Source organism: Loxodonta africana, chromosome 4 (assembly GCF_030014295.1).
Source record: "Loxodonta africana isolate mLoxAfr1 chromosome 4, mLoxAfr1.hap2, whole genome shotgun sequence".
NCBI classification, from domain to species: Eukaryota; Metazoa; Chordata; class Mammalia; order Proboscidea; family Elephantidae; genus Loxodonta; species Loxodonta africana.
In genome coordinates this window covers 138,082,928-138,101,588 of record NC_087345.1, presented here as the reverse complement: position 1 = coordinate 138,101,588, position 18,661 = coordinate 138,082,928, and the positions used below count along the sequence as shown (strand labels likewise).

At 49.1% G+C, this 18,661-nt stretch overlaps 1 protein-coding gene across 1 annotated transcript in view; it reads left to right on the top strand.

The window, feature by feature from the left end:
* The window catches only part of TEAD4 (TEA domain transcription factor 4), a 67,660-nt gene that overhangs the window by 27,174 nt on the left and 21,825 nt on the right, over positions 1 to 18,661 (top strand). The window contains exons 2-8 of the mRNA XM_023548715.2: positions 3,061 to 3,125; positions 3,558 to 3,620; positions 7,445 to 7,573; positions 8,773 to 8,816; positions 9,324 to 9,379; positions 12,913 to 13,052; positions 14,230 to 14,403. Of these exons, the coding sequence (XP_023404483.2) occupies positions 3,061 to 3,125; positions 3,558 to 3,620; positions 7,445 to 7,573; positions 8,773 to 8,816; positions 9,324 to 9,379; positions 12,913 to 13,052; positions 14,230 to 14,403 (671 nt within the window). The remainder of the gene's footprint in view (positions 1 to 3,060; positions 3,126 to 3,557; positions 3,621 to 7,444; positions 7,574 to 8,772; positions 8,817 to 9,323; positions 9,380 to 12,912; positions 13,053 to 14,229; positions 14,404 to 18,661) is intronic.

Sequence of the window (18,661 nt, the reverse complement as noted above, 5' to 3'; positions counted from 1 at the left end):
GCAGCTCCCAGCTCTGTGGTCCTCTTTCACTAGCCCACTGATGCCAATTTCGACTCCCTTGCCAATGGAAACATGCATTTCATAGCCGCAGCATGAGTACCTCCAGTTAGTCGTGGGGTAGGACTGTTGAACATTCATTGCAATAAGCCGTAGCATACCTTTCCTTGGAAAGCTTTGAGGAGAGACAGCTTGCTGGCCTTGAAGTTTTAGGTGCAGTTCTGCCCACAGTCAGTGTCCCCAGGGTCTGAGTTTTCTCCCTCCTTCCTCTGCTACAGGCCAGTGCTCCCGGGCCAGCGAGTCTTTCTGGCAGACAGGACCTCCTCAGGGTGGCCTCTTAATTCAGCCTTGGCAGTGGGGAAAGGTCAGCTAGGGGGCCAGCATGGCCTTGGCTGTGTGCTCTGGTTACAACCCAGGTGGCGGGCAGCCTACTCGTCTCACCTGCCCCCTGCATCAGCACCTTCTTGACTCAGACAGCCACAAGCCCTCCAGGCTCAGCAAGACCTGGCAGGCTGGTGGCTATGCCCTCTGGCCCCTGAGGCTGAGCTAATTCCAGGTGGAGCAAGGGGATGACAGCCCCAGCTCACACCCCCTCCTCCTCTCTCCCAATGCCTTTTTTTTTTAATCCCACCCAGTGTTTAGGGCCCAGCTCACCTGTCCCTCCAGCCTGAACTGACCCTTCTGAGCACATTATATGTTCCCTGTCTGTACCACATATTGGAGTCTGTGTGTGGGCCCATGTCTCTACTCAGTTAGGTGGTGAGCCCTTTGAAAACCAAACCAAAACTAAACCCCTTACCATTGAATCAACTCCAACTCATGGTGACCCCATGTGTGACAGAGTAGAACTGCTCCATAGGGGTTTCTTGGCTGTAACCTTTATGGAAGCAGATTGCCAGGCCTTTCTTCCATGATGCTGCTGGGTGGGTTTGCACTGCCAACGTTTAGGTTAGTAGCTGAGCACAAACCATTTTCACCACCCAGGGACCTCTCTTTCATAATCTCCTTGACAATAATAAGACATGGGATGGCTCTTTATGGTTTTCCCTGAGCTTTCACACGCAGCATCAGCCTCTAGAAGGCTGGGCGTACAGTAAGCACTCCTGATCTGAGTTGAGGGGCCTCTAGCCCCCTCTCTGGGGACACTCAGCATCTCAACACTTACTTCCCCCATCCCCCTGTTGCCCGCAGACCAGACAAGCAGTCTTGTACGTAGCATCCTACTCATTTAGGAGGTGGTGGGGCATTGTGGGAGTTGCTCTGGGGAATGGCCAAGGCCAGTCCCTCTTTGGCAGCCTCTCCAGTGTGCAGAGGACCTGCAGGAGAAGGGGGAGGGGAAAGGCAGCCGTCCGGCTGCTGTAGGACGGGGGCTTAGGGGTAGCCAGCGTGGGATGAGGAACGATGCCAAGGGTCGAGGCAGGCTCTGAGAGGGCTCCCCGACCTGTGAGCTGGCCAGAGGCCCGTGGCCCTGTTACTCCTTTGGTTCTCAGGTTACCAGTCCTCCCAGCAAGGCCTCTGCTTTCTCTTGCTGCTGGGAGGTCCCTGAGATCCAAGGAGGGCAGGAGGGAACCTGCAGCATCCTCACTCCAAGTACCCACTCAAGGTGGCCGGAGGGTAAAGTAGGGCTCCTCAGGAGAAGAGCCCCTCAGAACCTCCCCACTTCCTGCCTCCCAGCCTTTATTTTATTTTTTTCTAGTGGGAGAGTGCCCTGTGTGAGACAGGAGGGTGTCCGTCTTATCCAGGGATTTTCTTTGGCTTTACAGAAAATGATGCAGGAATGCCTCTTCCCCAGAATGAGAGGCGAGAGGCTGGCCTGGATGGCACCCCTGTGGGGTCAGGGGGGTCACTCATGGTCATTCTAGTTTATATTGGCTCAGAGATCCCTGGGGAACAATTCATCTGCTGCCCTTGCAGAGCTTGACGGGCAACTTGAAGCTAAGTTTCTAAAGCCGAGCCCCTGTCCCCAGGAGAAATGCGCTCCTGTGTTTTCTCTTCCTAAATAAAGGCCATGGTAAGAAAGCGTAGTGGTCCATGGGAGCTGTTTAAAAGAACTAGGCTGCCCCAAGTACACAAGGTGCTCTTACATAAATGTTCATTTAGTGCGGTTTGCAAAAGCAAAGAGTTGGAGGTCGTGACATTGTTTATCAGTGGGGGCCTGGCTTAGAACTTTACAGTATGTCCCTGTGATGAAAAATAATGCAGCTGTTTTCAAAAGATTGCAGCAGATCTATGTGAATTGACAGTGAAACAGTGAAAGGCGTCTCATGTATTTAGATGGGAAAAGTAAGCCATAAAACAGTATGTAGAGCATGATCTCACTGTCATATATACATACATACATACGTGTGTGTGTATATTTACACACATGCATATAAACAGATGTATATAAAAAACCATTTGCTGTGGACTCAACTCTGACCCATCGTGTGTGTCAGAGTAGAACTGGTGCTCCATAGGGTGTTTTTCCATGTCTCTTTATTTTCGTTTAATTTGAAATATTTCTTAGGCTTTGTCTTTCATGACATCGATGGTTTTGAGTACCCACTAAAACTCATTGCCATCATATCGATTCCAACTCATAGCGACCCTACAGGATGTAGTAGAACTGACCCATAGGGTTTCCAAGGAGTGGCTAGTGGATTCAAACTGCCGACCTTTTGGTTAGCAGCCATAGCTGAAATGTCTCTCAGTTTGAGTTTGTCTTTTTCCTCATAATCAACATTCAGATTATATATATATTTTTTAGGAGTTTCTTTTTTTTTTTCTAGTTTTATTTTATTATTGTTCTTGAGAATATACACAGCAAAACGTATACCCGTTCAAGTTTCTACTTGTAAAATTCAGTGATTACATTCTTGGAGTTGTGCAGCCACCCTTAACCTCCTTTTCTGAGTTTTTCTCCCCTATTAACATAAACTCACTGCCCCCAAGGTTCCCAGCCAATCTGAGTTGCTGTTGTCAATTTGATCCCATATGGATAGTTCTTAAAAGAGCATGATGCTCAACTGCCCCCTGACGTTTTGTCCTTCTTCTCCCCACTGAGTGGTATTGGTGTCTCTGCAGGTCGGAACGAGCTGATTGCCCGCTACATCAAGCTCCGGACAGGGAAGACCCGCACCAGGAAGCAGGTGGGCCTGGGGGATGGGCAGGGGCCCTAGGAGCAGGTACCCCAGGGCCAAGTCTGGGCTCTTGGGATGAGGCCAGCTCAACGTGGGTTGTCTCTGTTTGGTGTGCCACAGATGGTGCAGTTTCCCTGGGGTCCCTGGTACCATCATTTAGGAGAGACCCTTCACCTTATTAGGGAGTCAGAAACCTGTTCCCCGTCTTCTCTAAGACACCAGAAAAACAGAGAGCAAAATCTTGGCTCTATACTTTTGAAAGAGTGCCCTACTCTGGATTAGCTGAATAAGACAGGATGGATGGCCCACCCAGTAACTGAGCCTACCATTTATTCATTCAGTCCACAGATGTGGGAGGAGGACTGAGGGAGTGGGGGTAGCCAGGAGGGGAACACAGGAAGTCTGAGAGATAAGACAGGAGCCTTCTTGCTCATGCCGCAGGTCTCCAGCCACATCCAGGTGCTGGCTCGTCGCAAAGCCCGAGAGATCCAGGCCAAGCTAAAGGTAAGGCACACTTCAGCAGTGAGAGGGAGGGGCCTGGGCGGGGCAGCGGTGGGGGGGTGGTGGACCAGATTTCTAGAAGGTGGGGTTCTTTTTCCAGCAGGAAGAGGACTTCCTTTTGGGTTTAGGGGCTGGCTGGTGGTATGCAGAGTCAGGTTCAGCATGTAACTGCTCTCCTGTCTGCAAAAGGAGGGACAGCTGACCTCAGAGCCATGTGTGGTGAATGCCAGGATCTCCAGCATGCTGGGCAGCTACAGGCCAGCCTCCTGTGGGCCCCTCATTGGCTCTAGCTCAGGGCAAGGGGTAGGGGGCAGCACACTACCCTGAGTCATGTGAACATGACTCAGAGCAGCAGGGATGCCTTCCAGGTCCTTTTCCTTGATGACCTCGAGCCTCTGGCCTTCTTGAGAGCCCCTTAGTGCTGTCCCCCAGAGCCTGCGAGGCTGGCTGGGATGGCAGGCACTCCCGTGGGTGGGGTCGGTGTTACAGGAGTTGGTGAAATTCCTTCCAGCTCCCTGCTCTCTAGGGCTGGCAGGCTCTTCCACTCCCTAGTCAGACTGCTCTGTAGAGGTCCCGCTGTCTAGGGGTTCCCCTCAGGGTGGCCCTGCGCCCCACAGCAGTCAGACCTCTTGGATCCTAGAGCTGGGGGCCCTTCTGGTAAACACTAGGAGGGAGTGAGTTCCTCATCAGGGAGGTGTTAACAGCAGAGTCTGCACAGCTACTTGGTAGGAAGATCCAACACTGGGGCATTAGACTAGATCAGTAGTTTACACACTTTTTTTAAAGTGACGGAGGCCCTTTTGTCCCCCTCAAACAATATCCCCCTGACATGCTAACAGAAGAGCTCTTCTGGTCAAAGTTAGGTTGGCGAGAAGCAGGCCAGAAACCCCTCCTCCCTTTCAGACTCTTGTACCCCATGGCACTGGAGGCCCCTCCCCCATACCTTATAGCACCTCAGAACCTAGTTTTAAAGCCACTGGCCTAGGTGACCTGTAAGGTCCTGTCCTGCCCCAGTAGTCCATGATCCTGATGCTAGAGACCCAGAATGAGTGGGTGGGAACCACAGACACCTCTGCCTCCTAGGAAGCCACACCCCACTGCCCACAGCCCAGCTGTCCTCTGCCCCCTACAGCTGTGGTCGACACCTTACTCCTTTATTCCCAGGACAGCTGGCTGGGCTGCAGCTGTCAGTCCCTCCCTATCAGCTGGCACATGTGCCCCGGAACACCCCTGGCCCTGAAGCCCAGCTTGCCCCTAGTTCCCCCTCTCCGATCTGCCTCCGACTCACTGGAGACCACAGCAGGTGGCCAGTGTGGAGGACAGACGTTTTAGTGTTCTGTTCATAGCCCTCGAGGGAATTTCTAATGTGGGCCCATGTTTGCTTCAAGGAATCACACCTATCCTTGTCCACAGGTTCTCACCTGGGGCTCAAGGACAGCCTCAGTGGATCGCTGGCCAGGCATCAGGAGAGCCATGAGCCCCTTAAATGATATGCAAAGTTCATGCATATGCAGTTTTCCAGGGGAGGCTGGTCTCAGGCTTTTGTCATACTCTAAGTAGTCGGAGACTCTTAAGTAGTTAGGCTCCCTGGGTGACAGCGAGATCAGGTAGAACTCCTTAGGGTCTGGAGCTTGACTAGCCTTGGCTCTGTCAATGTGGCTGTGGGGGCTTGAGCCAGACACTGAACCTACTTGGGCTCCATTCAGTTTCCTCATCTGTAAAATGAGAGGAGGGTTAAGCAAGGTGGTATCTGAGGTCCCCTCCAGCTCCAGAATTCCGTGGCTCCCTGGCTCCGTAGCCTGGCTGCTGCTGCCACTCCCCACAATGTCCTCCCCACTCACTACTGATTCCTGCCCCACCCCGCTGAGGACGCAGTTTCCTGAGCCCAGGTTGTTTGTTTAGATTGGCTGTCTAGGAAGGGACACAAGCTGCTGACACTGAGCGGGTGGAGCTCTCAGGCCTCATGATGTGTTGCTAGTCACGGAGGTCTGCAGGCGTTTTAGGGGTACAGCCTACCACACCATTCCTGTCCTCCTGTGGGGAGAGGCCTGAGAGCTGACCTCGGCGTGTTTGGCTTTTCCCTCCTGAAAAGTGCAAGTGTCCTTGCGAAGAGGATCCCCCCTGCTTTGGATATCAGAGATAGACTCAAGATCAAGGCCCAAGTCTGGCCCTAAAAGGATAGTGGGAAGGGAGCCAGGGCCAGACTTCATCTACCACACTGTTTTGTGTAAGTTGCTCCTCAGTATGGTCTCCTGTGCCTTTGTGAGGCATTCACTGGAGGCTGTCAATCCTGTTGTGACCCCTATTTGGTTTGCACAGCCCCCTTGAGGCCTCCAGAGGCCTGGAAGTAGTTGATGTGTAAATCTGGACCAAGCTCACAGGGCTTGACCATCACTACTGTCAGCATCCTAGTCACCTAAATTCTCTGAGCCTCAGTTTCTTCATCTTTAAAGTGAGGATCCTATTGGTCCTCCAAGCTCACAGGAGTACTGTGGGATTCAGAGGCAGAGGACAGCTAACTTGAAACCTTCTGTGGCCGCCTGGTGCCACACATGTCAGTGATCACCTTGAGGGGCTGAGAGGAGAGTGGAAGTGCCTGTCATGTTCTGACTGCACAGCCCTGCAGTGCTGAGACCCTGGGTGGACACCCATACTCTTCTGAGCCAAATATCAGCTCTCTATCACTGTGTAAACAGACAAAATAGCACCTCCATCACAGAGCTGCTATGTGGACCAAATGGAATAATCAGGCAGAAATGCTTGTAAGCTGCCAGAGCTCAACATTTTTAATCACTCGAGACAGATCTGGGTCTACCAAGCTAGTTATTGTTAATTATTAAGTAATGCTTCATTTGTTTTTTCCATTAAAAAAATTCATCATAAAGATTTAGAATTTCCAATCACGGCTTCTGAGCTGACATAATCCAACCATGTAGCCGTACACAATAATACTTGCTGTTCTAGTGAATATGTGTGGCCTTATTTTGGGCAGATACACAATTTCCATTAGACTTTTTGAAATATAGAACATTATTTCATTAATTTTGGAGACTCTTGGCATTGGTGAACTTAGGATGGAGAACCATTGGCTTATATAAGTATACAAAATTATTATTACTATGATTATCCTCAGTGTCATAGAAATGACTTTCCTAGATGCCTACTTGTTCTGGGCCTGTTCAGGGGGCACCTATTCTTTGGGGTCTTGAACACATGGAGGGCAGGTAGTGGGTATTTACTTGCTTACATAGAAAAGTAAATGGGGTCTGTGAGTTCCCACAGTGCATAAAGGAGACCCACCGTGTAGGATTGACAGATAGGGCCCTAGGAAGTCATCCCTTACCTGCAAACAGTCCATCTGACCCAGGACGATCACGCCTGTCCATTTCAGAAGGAATCCACCAAATATTTATGCAGCATTTACCATAAACCAGGTCCTGAGCTAGGCACCAGTAGTACAGTGGTGAACAAGACATGGAAGATCCCTGTTGTCAGGGTATCCTCATGGTTAGTAAAATGAAAGATACGGTCTGGAAGATGGTCTCCAAAATCTTTTTTTTAATCTCTAATAAAATAGGCAGTGCAAGTATTATGCCCCTTTGGCAGGTGAGGAAACAGACCTAGAGAAACCAGGCGGCTTGCTCAGAGTCACAAAACAAGTTAATAGCACTGGAAGGACTTAAAGCCTGGTCCCCCAGGGCCTAGTTCAGGGCCCTGGCCTCTGTGGCAGGAGGACAGCTTCCCTGACCATGAGGCCCGACCCTGCCTCACCTAAGCCTGACATAGTGACCACTGCTGAGGTCCTCCCTTCCAATGTCTTCCCCCAGGATCAGGCAGCTAAGGACAAGGCCCTGCAGAGCATGGCTACCATGTCGTCCGCCCAGATCATCTCCGCCACAGCCTTCCACAGTAAAATGGCCCTTACCCGGGGCCCAGGCTACCCAGCAGTCTCAGGGGTAAGTGGGGCTGCCTAGAGCCAGAGGCCAAACCAACTCTTGCCTTCTCACCTCTCTCCCTTCTGAGGCACCAGAAGCGTTGGCCAGTCCAAATTTCTCTCATTTGAGTCCTTTCAGGCCAGGGGAGCTGGGGGAAGGAGGAACCAAGGACCAAGTGACCTTGCTGAGTCATGGCTGAGCTGGTATTGGAATCACCCTCTTGGGGGCTTGGCAGTGACAAAGTAAACCTTTCACTAGAAAGAAAGGAGCCACCTCCATTAAACGACCAGCTGGGTAACTCTACAGAGTTGACCCAATTTACAGATGAGGAAGCTGAAGTCCAGAGGCCTGAGGGTTAGCACAGCTCCTGCAGGTCCCTGAGTAACCCTCTACCACTCGGCCTCACTCCCCACTCCTTCCTCCCAAGCGTTGCTCTCTATCCAGTTGGAGAGCTGATGTCCAGGAGCAAACCTTTGTCTGGATTTTAAATTTCTTGGCCGTGGTCATAGGGATCACACTTTCAAAATGGTGTCCAGAAGGGCTCTACCCTTCCAGGGCCATGTCCACAGGGCTTTCTTGGCTTCTTGGGACTCAGTGGGTCTTTAAGATGTGTGCACGGCTCTGGGTACATGGGGCAGGGGACAGTGACAGGTCCTGTCCTCAGGAAGCCTCCTGTTTAACATTTTGATAGTGTGTTCCAGAGAGCACTAGTCCATCAGAAAGTTAAATAGAAATGACACAGAGTGATTCTGTGGCTAAGTACATTTAAGGCATTGTTAGAATTTAGTAGGTTTCTGACTCTAGGACTTTTCAGAGCCGGAAGTGCTGATGTGCACTATGACTGTGTTAGAGAGGAACACAGTACAGTGTGCACCAAGTCCACGTGCTTTTACTTCAGAGTGTTTCCAGAGACCAGGGTCCTATAGGGTTACTATGAGTTGGAATTGACTCGGCAGCAACGGGTTTAGGGTTCTTTGAAACACACCTTGGGGATGCAGCGCTAGCTATGACTAGACAATAGCACCACCTTTCTTTCCCACCTCCCCTGCCTTCCTGGCCTCAGGGCCCCTCTGAGCCCCTGGAGCAGCCGGGCTGCCAGCCCTGGGCAGTTCGGGGTTCACAGCCTTCCTTTCCAGCCGAGGCCCCTGCTGTTTCTTTCCACACTGTGGGGGTCATGTGCACATGGGGCAGTGTTGACTCTGTACTTTTTGCCTCCCCAGTTTTGGCAAGGAGCTTTGCCAGGCCAAGCCGGAACGTCCCATGAGTGAGTATGGCCTGATTGGTGCTGCCACTTGCTCCCTGAACTGAACTTGAACCCATGAACTCATGAAATTGAGCGTGGCCCCCTGGGTGGGACAGGGCCATAGTCTGGGGTCAGCCTTTAAGGATAGCCTTGAGCTTGGAGATCAGGATTTCCTGCTCTTAGGCATCAGTTGGTGTGGCCTGGGATGTGGACACCCTGGGGCACATTTGCCTGAACTCCAGTTTGTCCAGGGCCAGCACTTAGGACTCAAAGGGAAGGAGGCTAGGAAGCAGCCTGCTGGGGTGCAGGGCTGGTCTGGGAGGGAGGGACGGAGAGGTGGGTTTCCACAATAGACATGCTGCTCCCTGAGGGAGTTGGGCAGGGAGGGAGCGGTTGGCCAAAGCCCAGCAAGGTCACTGATGGCCAGACCCCCCCAGGCCTGTCACAAGGGGAACACCAGACCCTGCTGGAAGCTCCGGGGCTGCAGTGTACCCACGGTTCATACCTCCTCTCTCCTGTCTCCTGCAGTGTGAAACCTTTCTCTCAACAAACCTACACTGTCCAGCCTCCGCTGCCTCTACCAGGTAGGTCAGCTGGGCATGGCTCCCTCCCACATCCGCACCCCCCACAGCAGAGACCCCTCCTCTATTTATTTATTGTGCTTTAAGTGAAAGTTTACAGTTAAGTTAGTTTCTCATATAAAAATTTACACATACATTGTTATGTGACCCTAGTTGCTCTCCCTATAATGTGGTAGCACACTGCTCCTTTCCACCCTTTATTTCCCTTGTTCATTCAACCAGCTCCTGTCCCTTTCTGCCTTCTCATCATGCCTCCGGACAGCAGCTGCCCATTTAGTATCATGTATCTACTTGAGCTAAGAAGCATACTCTTCACAAGTATCATTTTATGTCTTATAGTCTAGTCTAATCTTTGCCAGAAGAGTTGGCTTCAGGAATGGTCTCAGTTCTGGGTTAACAGAGGGTCTGGGGACCATGTCTTCTGGAGTCCCTCCAGTATCAGTCAGACCTTTCAGTCTGATCTTTTGACTGGGATTTGAGTTTTGCACTGCACTTTTCTCCTGTTCTGTCAGGGACTCTCTATTGTGTTCCCTGTCAGGGCAGTCATTGATGGTAGTCGGGCACCATCTAGTTTTTCTGGTCTCAGGCTGATGGAGTCTCTGGTTTATGTGGCCCTTTCTGAGTGACCCCTCCTCTAGATACTTCCCAGTCATGTGCTCAGACCATACCCCTGCTCTCTTGGCTCTACCATATCCCTCGCCCCAGCATGCACATCAAACCTATGGAGAGTCCCTTTGTCCCCTTGTGTGCCTTGAATCCTGCCCCCCTCCCCAGCTTGGGCACAGGGTTCGCAGGGGCACACATAGTTCAAAGGGCTGTGGCTGTGTCCTGGGTGGCTGCCCCACGTGTGCCTCTGTACACCTAAGGTGTACTCCCTCTTGGTGACACTATAACCTTCTCCTTCAAAATGGTAAGTCCAAGGACAGCCCAGATTTTCAGCTTAGAGCCACTCACTAGCAAAAGGAACCCTCCTGGGATGAGGCCTGGGGCATTATTGGGACAGATGAGCAGAGCTCTGGCAAAGGCAGGGAGGTTCAGGGAGCTGTGCTAGCCACAAGAGCCGTCTACTCTCACTGCCCAGGGAACCCAGCTGTACTCTGGCCTCTTCCTTATGGGGGTCCCTCAACACCCTCCACTCTGGAAGGCAATACAGAGCCCTCTCCCTTCACCACTTTTCCTGGCCTGGGGGATGACTACCTGCATATGTTCTGGCACCTAGCCACTTTGGGCTTTTCCTCCTCTGAGAACAGCCCTGCTAGCCTCCTGGATTCCTGACTGCTGATTCCTCTCATCCCACATTGAAACAGCACCAAGCCTTGTCCAGTCTACCCACTCTTTGTCTCTCTTGTCCACTCTGACGCGGTCTTAATTCAAGCCCTCATTCTTGCCTGGATAACTGCAGCCACCTCTTAACTGGCTCCCTGACTCCAGCCTTATCTCCTGTCATCACCCTATAATTCACCAACATGAACTTTTTAAAATATCGACCTCACCATGTGGTTTCTAGGCTAAAAATCCTTTAATGGCTCCTTGGTGTCTTCAGATAAAATCTAAACTCCACAGAGGATATGGTTCTTCATGTTCACCTCAGCTTTCTCTAGTCTCCTTTCAATCCTTCTATTCCCCCACTCCCTACGTGCCTAGTTAGTGGTGCAGCCATTGCTCCCTCCAGCAAGGCTTCTCTAAACTGCCCCCCACCTATGTTAGGTGCCCTGTTTGCCCACCCAAGGACCCTGTGTATACCTCCGTCTAGCACTTGACACTCTGTGTGGTCATTACCTGTTGTGTGTTGGGGTACTGTCTCTAGGTCTTTGTGTATCATGTGGTGCCTGATACACAGCAGTTCTTAGTAAGCACTGGTTAAACAAATGAAAGAATGATTCAACTGGTATGCGTTTGTTGTTCATTGCTGTTGAGTCGATTCTGACTCATGGTGGGGGTAGAACTGTGCTGCATAAGGTTATCAAGGATGTGACCTTTTGGAAGGAGATCAGGCCTTTTTTCCAGGGCGCCTCTGTTGAGTTCAAACCGCCAACCTTTCAGCTGGTAGTCAAGCTCTTAATTAACCATTTGCGCCACTCGGCCGCTCTGATATGCATTGAGCACCAGCTAATGTGTCCAGCTAATGTGTCCAGCATGTCCTCTACCCACCTCTGTGACTGTTCCTCCTCGGTTTCCTTTGTTCACATATACCTCAGTTCCCTGCCTCAGCACGTGGTGTCACCATTCACCAGCCTTATGCACTGGAAAACTGGGTGTCCTCTTTAGCGTTCTCACTGGTCTCACCTCTAGTCACTCACAAAGTTGCGGGGGTTTACTCCAGCCATAGCTCTCCCGTCCATCCCCTCCTCCTTACTCCACTGCCTGCTTTAGTTCAGGCCTCCTTCATTTTGCCACTTGAAAAACTGCAAGGTTCTTGCTTCTGACCTCCCCCCACCACTGCCCAGTCCTTTCTCCACACTGGGGTAGGATCTTTTGAAAACGTAAATTTGACCGTTTCACTGCCCTACTTGAAATCCTTCAGTAGCTGCCCTGAACTTTCAGAATAAAATTCATACTTCTTAGCTTAGCACTCATAGCCTCTCTCTTTAGCCTCATTTCCTGCAACTGGCACAAGCCTGCCCTTCGCCCCGGTTCTGTCAAACGGTGAGTGTCCAGACTCATTGAGCTGTTCCACAGCCTCATAATTTTGCCTCTGCTGCTTCCTCTGCTCAGAATGCCCTTTCCTGTCTTCACCTAGTGACCTCTTGCTTGAACTTCATCATTTCTTCCAAGCATCACCTTCTTTGGAAAACCTTTCCTGACCCCCTGCCAGGTGAACTAGGTACCCCTCTTCTGTGCTGAGTGCATATCTTACCAGTTTTTATCACATCCACAGATTCATTCATTGTTGTTGTTAGTTTCTATCGAGTTGACCCCATGTATGCTGAGTAGAACTGCCCCATAGGGTTTTCAGGGCTGTGACCTTTTGGAAGCAGATCACCAGGCCTGTCTTCCATGGCGCCTCTAGGTAGGTTCGAACCGCCAGCCTTTCAGCTAGCACTTAACTGTTTGCACCACCCAGGGACCCACCATTCATTTATAAACCAATCTTTATTGAGTTCCTATTCAGGGCCAGGCGCTGTTTTAGGTGCTGGGGATATAGCAGTGAACAAAACAGGAACTTGCTACTTTCACGGGGCTTACATCATGTTGTAGTAATTGATTTATCTGGTCATCTCCCTGATTGGACCAGAAACTCCTTGAGGGCAAGAACCTAATGGTACCTGCTCTGGAAGCCCTCTCAGTCCAGCAGGCACCCCAAGCCTCTGAGTACACAAGAGTTGTATCAGGCTAACCCCACTCCTCCAGCTGCTCCAGGACGCTCCAGCCAGTGCCTCACACTCGCTGCCACCATCACTGCTGGGAGGGCCATCTAGGGGCGACAGGAGATCCCCCAGCCAGCATGGGCTCTCACTGGTGGGCCCTGGGGTCCTTGCAGAGGGTATCAGCAGGGGCTCTGTGGGCGGGCTTTCATGTACCTCTCCCGTGTGCAGGGTTCGAGTCTCCTGCAGGTTCTGCCCCCTCGCCCTCGGCACCCCCCGCACCTCCGTGGCAGGGCCGCAGCGTCGCTAGCTCCAAGCTCTGGATGTTGGAGTTCTCTGCCTTCCTGGAGCAGCAGCAAGACCCTGACACGGTAGGTTTTGGCCTTGCCTGGCCGGCTCTCCCAACCTCTCCTCACTCCTGGTGGCTTCTCCTTCTCTGCATCCCTTTTCTGCCTGCCTCTGGCTCTTCTCCTCTCTGCTTTTGGGCTTAATTTAGGTTCCCTGGTCCTTTCCAGTCAAGATTCCCTTGACCCTTTTCTCTTCTTTTCCTTTCCTCCCTCCACCTCCCTCCTTCCTTCCTCACTCCACCGCTCCTACCCTCTGTTCCTTGCCCTGTATATTCCTCCCATTCCAGTGCCCTCCCAACAGTTGGTTTCTTTTCCTTGTCCCAGTTCTCTCAGGCGGTCTTCCTTTCCTTGTCCCACCCTTTTCCTCTGCCTCCCAGTCCTGCATCCTATGTTCCATGTTCTTTCCTCCCAAGCCAACCAATGCTTAGTCCACAGTCCCTCCTATCCCAGCCCCACCCCCAAGCTGTTCCATCCCTTCCCCTGGCTCTGAGGAGCAGACAGGAAGCTGAGAAGCTTCCTGTGTCTGATCCACATCCGATGGGACGCCAGCAGGGAGCAGCAGCCCCCCACCCTACCCCATCCCCTTCAGCTCAGTGTCCTAGGTGACCAGCGTCACCTGCAAAAGTCAGCATCACCTGGAGTAGGCCAGGCTGACAGGATATCAGAGTAGGGGGAACTTCACAGACCATCTTTCTCTGAGGTTTTCCAACTTATTTTTAGCTGAGGAACAAATTCTTACTCAGGAGCTCAGTGTGTAAAACAAAAGGAACTACTGTTTCTTTGGTTATAACAAGGTGCCTGTGACCCCTTCATGCTCCCTGTCTCCAGGGGTGGAGCATAATTTGAAAACACCTTATCTAGGTCGGTGGTCTTAAATCACAGATGAGCAAATGGAGGCCAAAAGATATAAAATGACTTGTTTGAGGTCATAAAGATATATAAATAATAACTGTGATTTATTAAGCACCTAGTAGGTTCCAGGCACCGTGCTAGATGCCTTACACCTATTAACTTTTTTACATTCAGTCCTTTTACTGTATTCATCATACCAGTGAGGAAATTGAGGCTTAGAGAGGTACTGCGTTACTTGCTCCAGGTCACATGGCAGATGAAGGCTGGAGCTGGGATTTGAGCCCTGGTTTGTTGTGTCTGTCTGTCTGCTGTTTCCACCTCTCCCTCAGATCCACTGTTCTCTCCACAGTACAACAAGCACCTGTTTGTGCACATTGGCCAGTCAAGCCCAAGCTACAATGACCCCTACCTCGAAGCCGTGGACATCCGCCAGATCTATGACAAATTCCCAGAGAAAAAGGGTGGACTCAAGGAGCTCTTTGAGCGGGGACCCTCCAATGCCTTTTTTCTCGTGAAGTTCTGGGTAAGCCCTGTGATAAACTATCCCTTCCTACTCCCAGTGCATCCTGATAAACCAAAACCCACTGCCGTTGAGTCGATTCCGACTCATAGCGACCCTATATTAGTGAAGAGAAAAGAGCAAGAGTGGGTATAAGGTGCCATTTCTGTGGTGGAAACTTGGGGAGGGTAGGACCAGTGAGGAGAAGGGGAGGAGCAAGGACAAAATTGTCATCCAGTGGTGGAAACTGGGCAGCGTTACCAAAGAGCTGGGCTGATAGAATGAGGCCTCTTTCTTCTAGGTGGCAGTGGCAGCCAAGCCTTGCAGGGAGTCAAGCCTTAAGGGGGCTGTAGTACCGGAAAGTGGCTGACAGGAGACACTGAGGGGATAGGCAAAAAGCCAACATGGACTCCCAGTCACCTCAGTCTTTACAGGAATGGCAAGTCTTGTATTGGTTTTCAGGCCAGGAGCAGGGTAGCTTGTCCTCAAAAGCTCGTTTCCAAGGAATGTTGGGCTAGATTGGGTTTAGGAAGGGGAAGTGCGGGGTTAGGCTGGATTGCCCAGCTGACCCTGCTTCTAGGGCCAGTCCACCCCAAAAGAAACCCCCACCCAACTTCTGAAATGGCTCAGTCCCTAGACCTGGCCTCTGCTGCACTTCTAGCTCACCCTTGGTTGGGTACGTGCTGTTTGTGTAGCGCACCCTCCATTAGGAATGTCTCTTTAAGACCAGGAAGCATAGTCTCTGCTCCGGCCTGTTTAGGGGGCACAGTACACACAGACAAGGGATGCAGGGAGGAGAGCCAAAAAAACCAAACCCACTGCCGTTGAGTCGATTCCTACTCATAGCAGGGAGGAGAGGCAGGTGCAAAGTAAGCCAGCAGTGAGGAAGCACAGGCAATCCTGGCTCTGAGATGGGAGCCTTGAATACTCTCAGTGCACTGACCCCAGGACTCAGGAGGCTCCACCCACATTCCTTCCAGTTCTGTCCACACCCCCGGGAGACAGCCTCTCAAAAGAGTGTATCCTTTTAATGCTCTTGCTCAGAGGTTCCTATCCTTTATTTGGTTCCAGGCTACTTTGATAATCTGAAAGCTTTACTCTTCTTAGAAAGATGCACATTCACACAAAGGTTTATAAATAATTCCAGATGGTTTACAGGCTAGGAACTCTTGGCTCTTAATGCCCAGGAACTCCTAGCATAGCTCTCAGCTACAGTTAACCCCATAGGTCTGGGTATCTCCTTTTGACAGAAGAGGAAAGAGCTGGAAAGGAGACCCAGGGCTGGTAATCTTTGAGATGCTGCTTTTGCAGTGTGCAGGTCAGCTTGTTCTATGAGTCAGAATGGGCAGGATCTATTAGGCAGAGATGGGGAGACGATATTACAGCCTGCGGGGGTGTGTGAATCATAAAGATGTAAGGAAATGTGCTCCCGAAAGGAAAGTAGTGAGTATAGAGTGTATAAGGAGCCTTGGTGACCCAGTGATTAAGTGCTCAGCTGTACACTGAAAGGTCGGTGGTTCGAATCCACCAGCCTCTCTAGCCTCTCTGTAGGAGAAAGATGTGGCAATCTGCTTTCACAAAGATTTACAGCCTTGGAAACCCTATGGGACTGTTCTACTCTGTCCTATAGGGTCACTATGAGTCGAAATGGACTCCATGGCAACAAGTTTAAGAGGGAATAATAGAAAACAAAACTGGAAGTGTGAGTTAGAGTTAGATCCTGTTAAGTCTAGATCCTACAAAAGTTTGGATTTTTAAAAATTTTTTTCTTTTTTCCCCCAGTATTGTGTACTATCTTACCCTTCACCAGAGTTACCACTTATCTATTGTCTATATAGTGTTTTTCCATCTCCACCCCTCCCCTCCCTAGTAACCATCAAAGATTGTTTCTTTTTGTGTGTAAACCTTTTCATGCATTTTTATTGAATTGGTCTCATACAATATTTGTCCTTTTGTGATTGACTTGTTTCACCCAGCATAACGCCCTCCAGATTCATCCATGTTGTGAGATGCTTCGCAGATTCATCGTTGTTCTTTATCATTGCATAGTACTCCATTGTGTGTATGTACCACGGTTTGTTTATCCATTCATCTGTTAATGGGCATCTAGGTTGTTTCCATTTCTTTTCTATTGTGAACAGTACTGCAGTGAACATGGGTGTACATCTGTCTATTCGCATGATGGCTCTTATTTCTCTAGAGTATATTCCTAGGCGTGGGATTGCTGGATCATATGGTATTTCTAGCTTTCTCAGGAAGCGCCATATTGTTTTCCAGAATGGTTGTACCATCTTGCATTCCCACCAGCAGCGCATAAGAGTTCCAGTCTCCCCACAGCCTCTCAAACATTTGTTATTTTCTGTTTTTTAGATTCGTGCCAGTAATGCAGGAGTGAGACGGTATCTCAGTGTGGTTTTGATTTGCATTTTACTAATGGCTTGTGATTGAGAGCATTTCCTCATGTGTCTGTTAGCCACTTAAATGTCTTCTTTGGTGAAGGGTCTGTTCATTTCCTTTGTCTATTTTTTAATTGGATTATTTGTCTTTTTGTTGTAGAGGTGTTGGATTTTCCTGTAGATTTTAGAGATTAGACCTTTGTCAGATTTGTCATAGCCAAAAAATTTTTCCCAGTCTGTAGGTTCTCTTGTTAGTGTTTTGGTGAAGTCTTTTGATGAGCCTAAGTGTTTAATTTTTAGGAGATTCCAGTTATCTAGCTTATCTTCTGGAGTTTGTGTTGCTGTGGTTTGTATCCTGTTAATGCCATGTATTAGAGCCTCTAGTGCTGATCCTATTTTTTCTTTGATCTTTATAGTTTTTGGTTTTATATTTGGGTCTTTGATCCATTTTGAATTAGTTTTTGTGTATGGTGCAAGGTATGGGTCCTGTTTCATTTTTTTGCAGGTGAACATCCAGTTTTGTCAGCACCATTTGTTAAAAAGATTATCTTCCCAATTTGATGGATTTGGGGCCCTTGTCAGGGATCCGGTGACCATAGGTGGATAGATTTACATCTGGGTTCTCGACTCTGTTCCATTGATCAATGTATCTGTCGTTGTACCAGTACAAGGCTGTTTTGAACACCGTAGCTGTATAGTAAGTTCTGAGGTCAGGTAGTACAAGTCTTCCTACTTTTTTTCTCTTCTTCAGTAGTGCTGTACTTATCTGGGGCCTCTTCCCTTTCCATATAAAGTTAATGATTAGTTTTTCCATCTCTTTAAAGAATGCTCTCGGTATTTGATCCAGATTGCATTGTATTTTGTAGATTCCTTTGGGTAGAATTGTCATTTTCACAATGTTGAATCTACCTATCTGTAAGCATGATAAGTTTTTCCATTTATGTAGATCTCTTTTGGTTTCTTGCAGTAGAGCTTTATAGTTTTCTTTGTATAGTTCTTTTACATCCCTGGTTAGATCTATTCCTAAGTTTTTTTTTTTTTAGGGGCTATAAATGGTACTGTTTTCCTGATTTCCTTTTTGTCGTTCTCTTTATTGGTGTATAGGAATGCAACTGATTTTTATATGTTTATCTTATCTCCTGCTGCTCTTTGGAATCTTTCTACTAGTTCCAGTAGTTTTCTTGTGGAGTCTTTTGAGTTTTCTATACATAATATCATATGATCTGCAAATAGGGACAATTTTACCTCTTCATTACCAATTTGGATGTCCTTTATATCTTTTTCTTGCCTTATTGCTCTAGCTAGGACTTCCAGCACAATGTTAAATAAGAGTGGTGATAAAGGGCATCCTTGTCTTGTTTCTGTTCTCTAGGGGAATGTTTTCAGCCTTTTCTCCATTAAGAATGATGTTGGCTGTTGGTTTTGTATAGATGCCCTCTATTATGTTGAGGAATTTCCCTTCTATATCTATATTATTGAGAATTTGTATAGATGCCCTCTATTATGTTGAGGAATTTCCCTTCTATATCTATATTATTGAGAATTTTTATCCGGAATGGGTGTCGGACTTTGTCAAATGCCCAAAAGTTTGGATTTTAATCTATGTTGGGGTAAAAAATAGGTAATGAGTTTCTTGTACTTTATCTTATTTTTAAAGCAAATACATGTTCATAGTTATTAATGAGTATAAGAGGCTTTTAATGAAAGGCATCAGATTCTTGTTCCACTTCTCTTCATGCTCCAGTCTGGATTCCCAGCAGTCACTTGCAAATTTTAGTTGTCTGGTGGTGTAGTGGTTAAGAGCTATGGGTGCTAACCAGAAAGGTCGGTAGTTTGAATACACCAGGCACTCCTTGGAAACTCTGTGGAACAGCCGTACTCTGTCC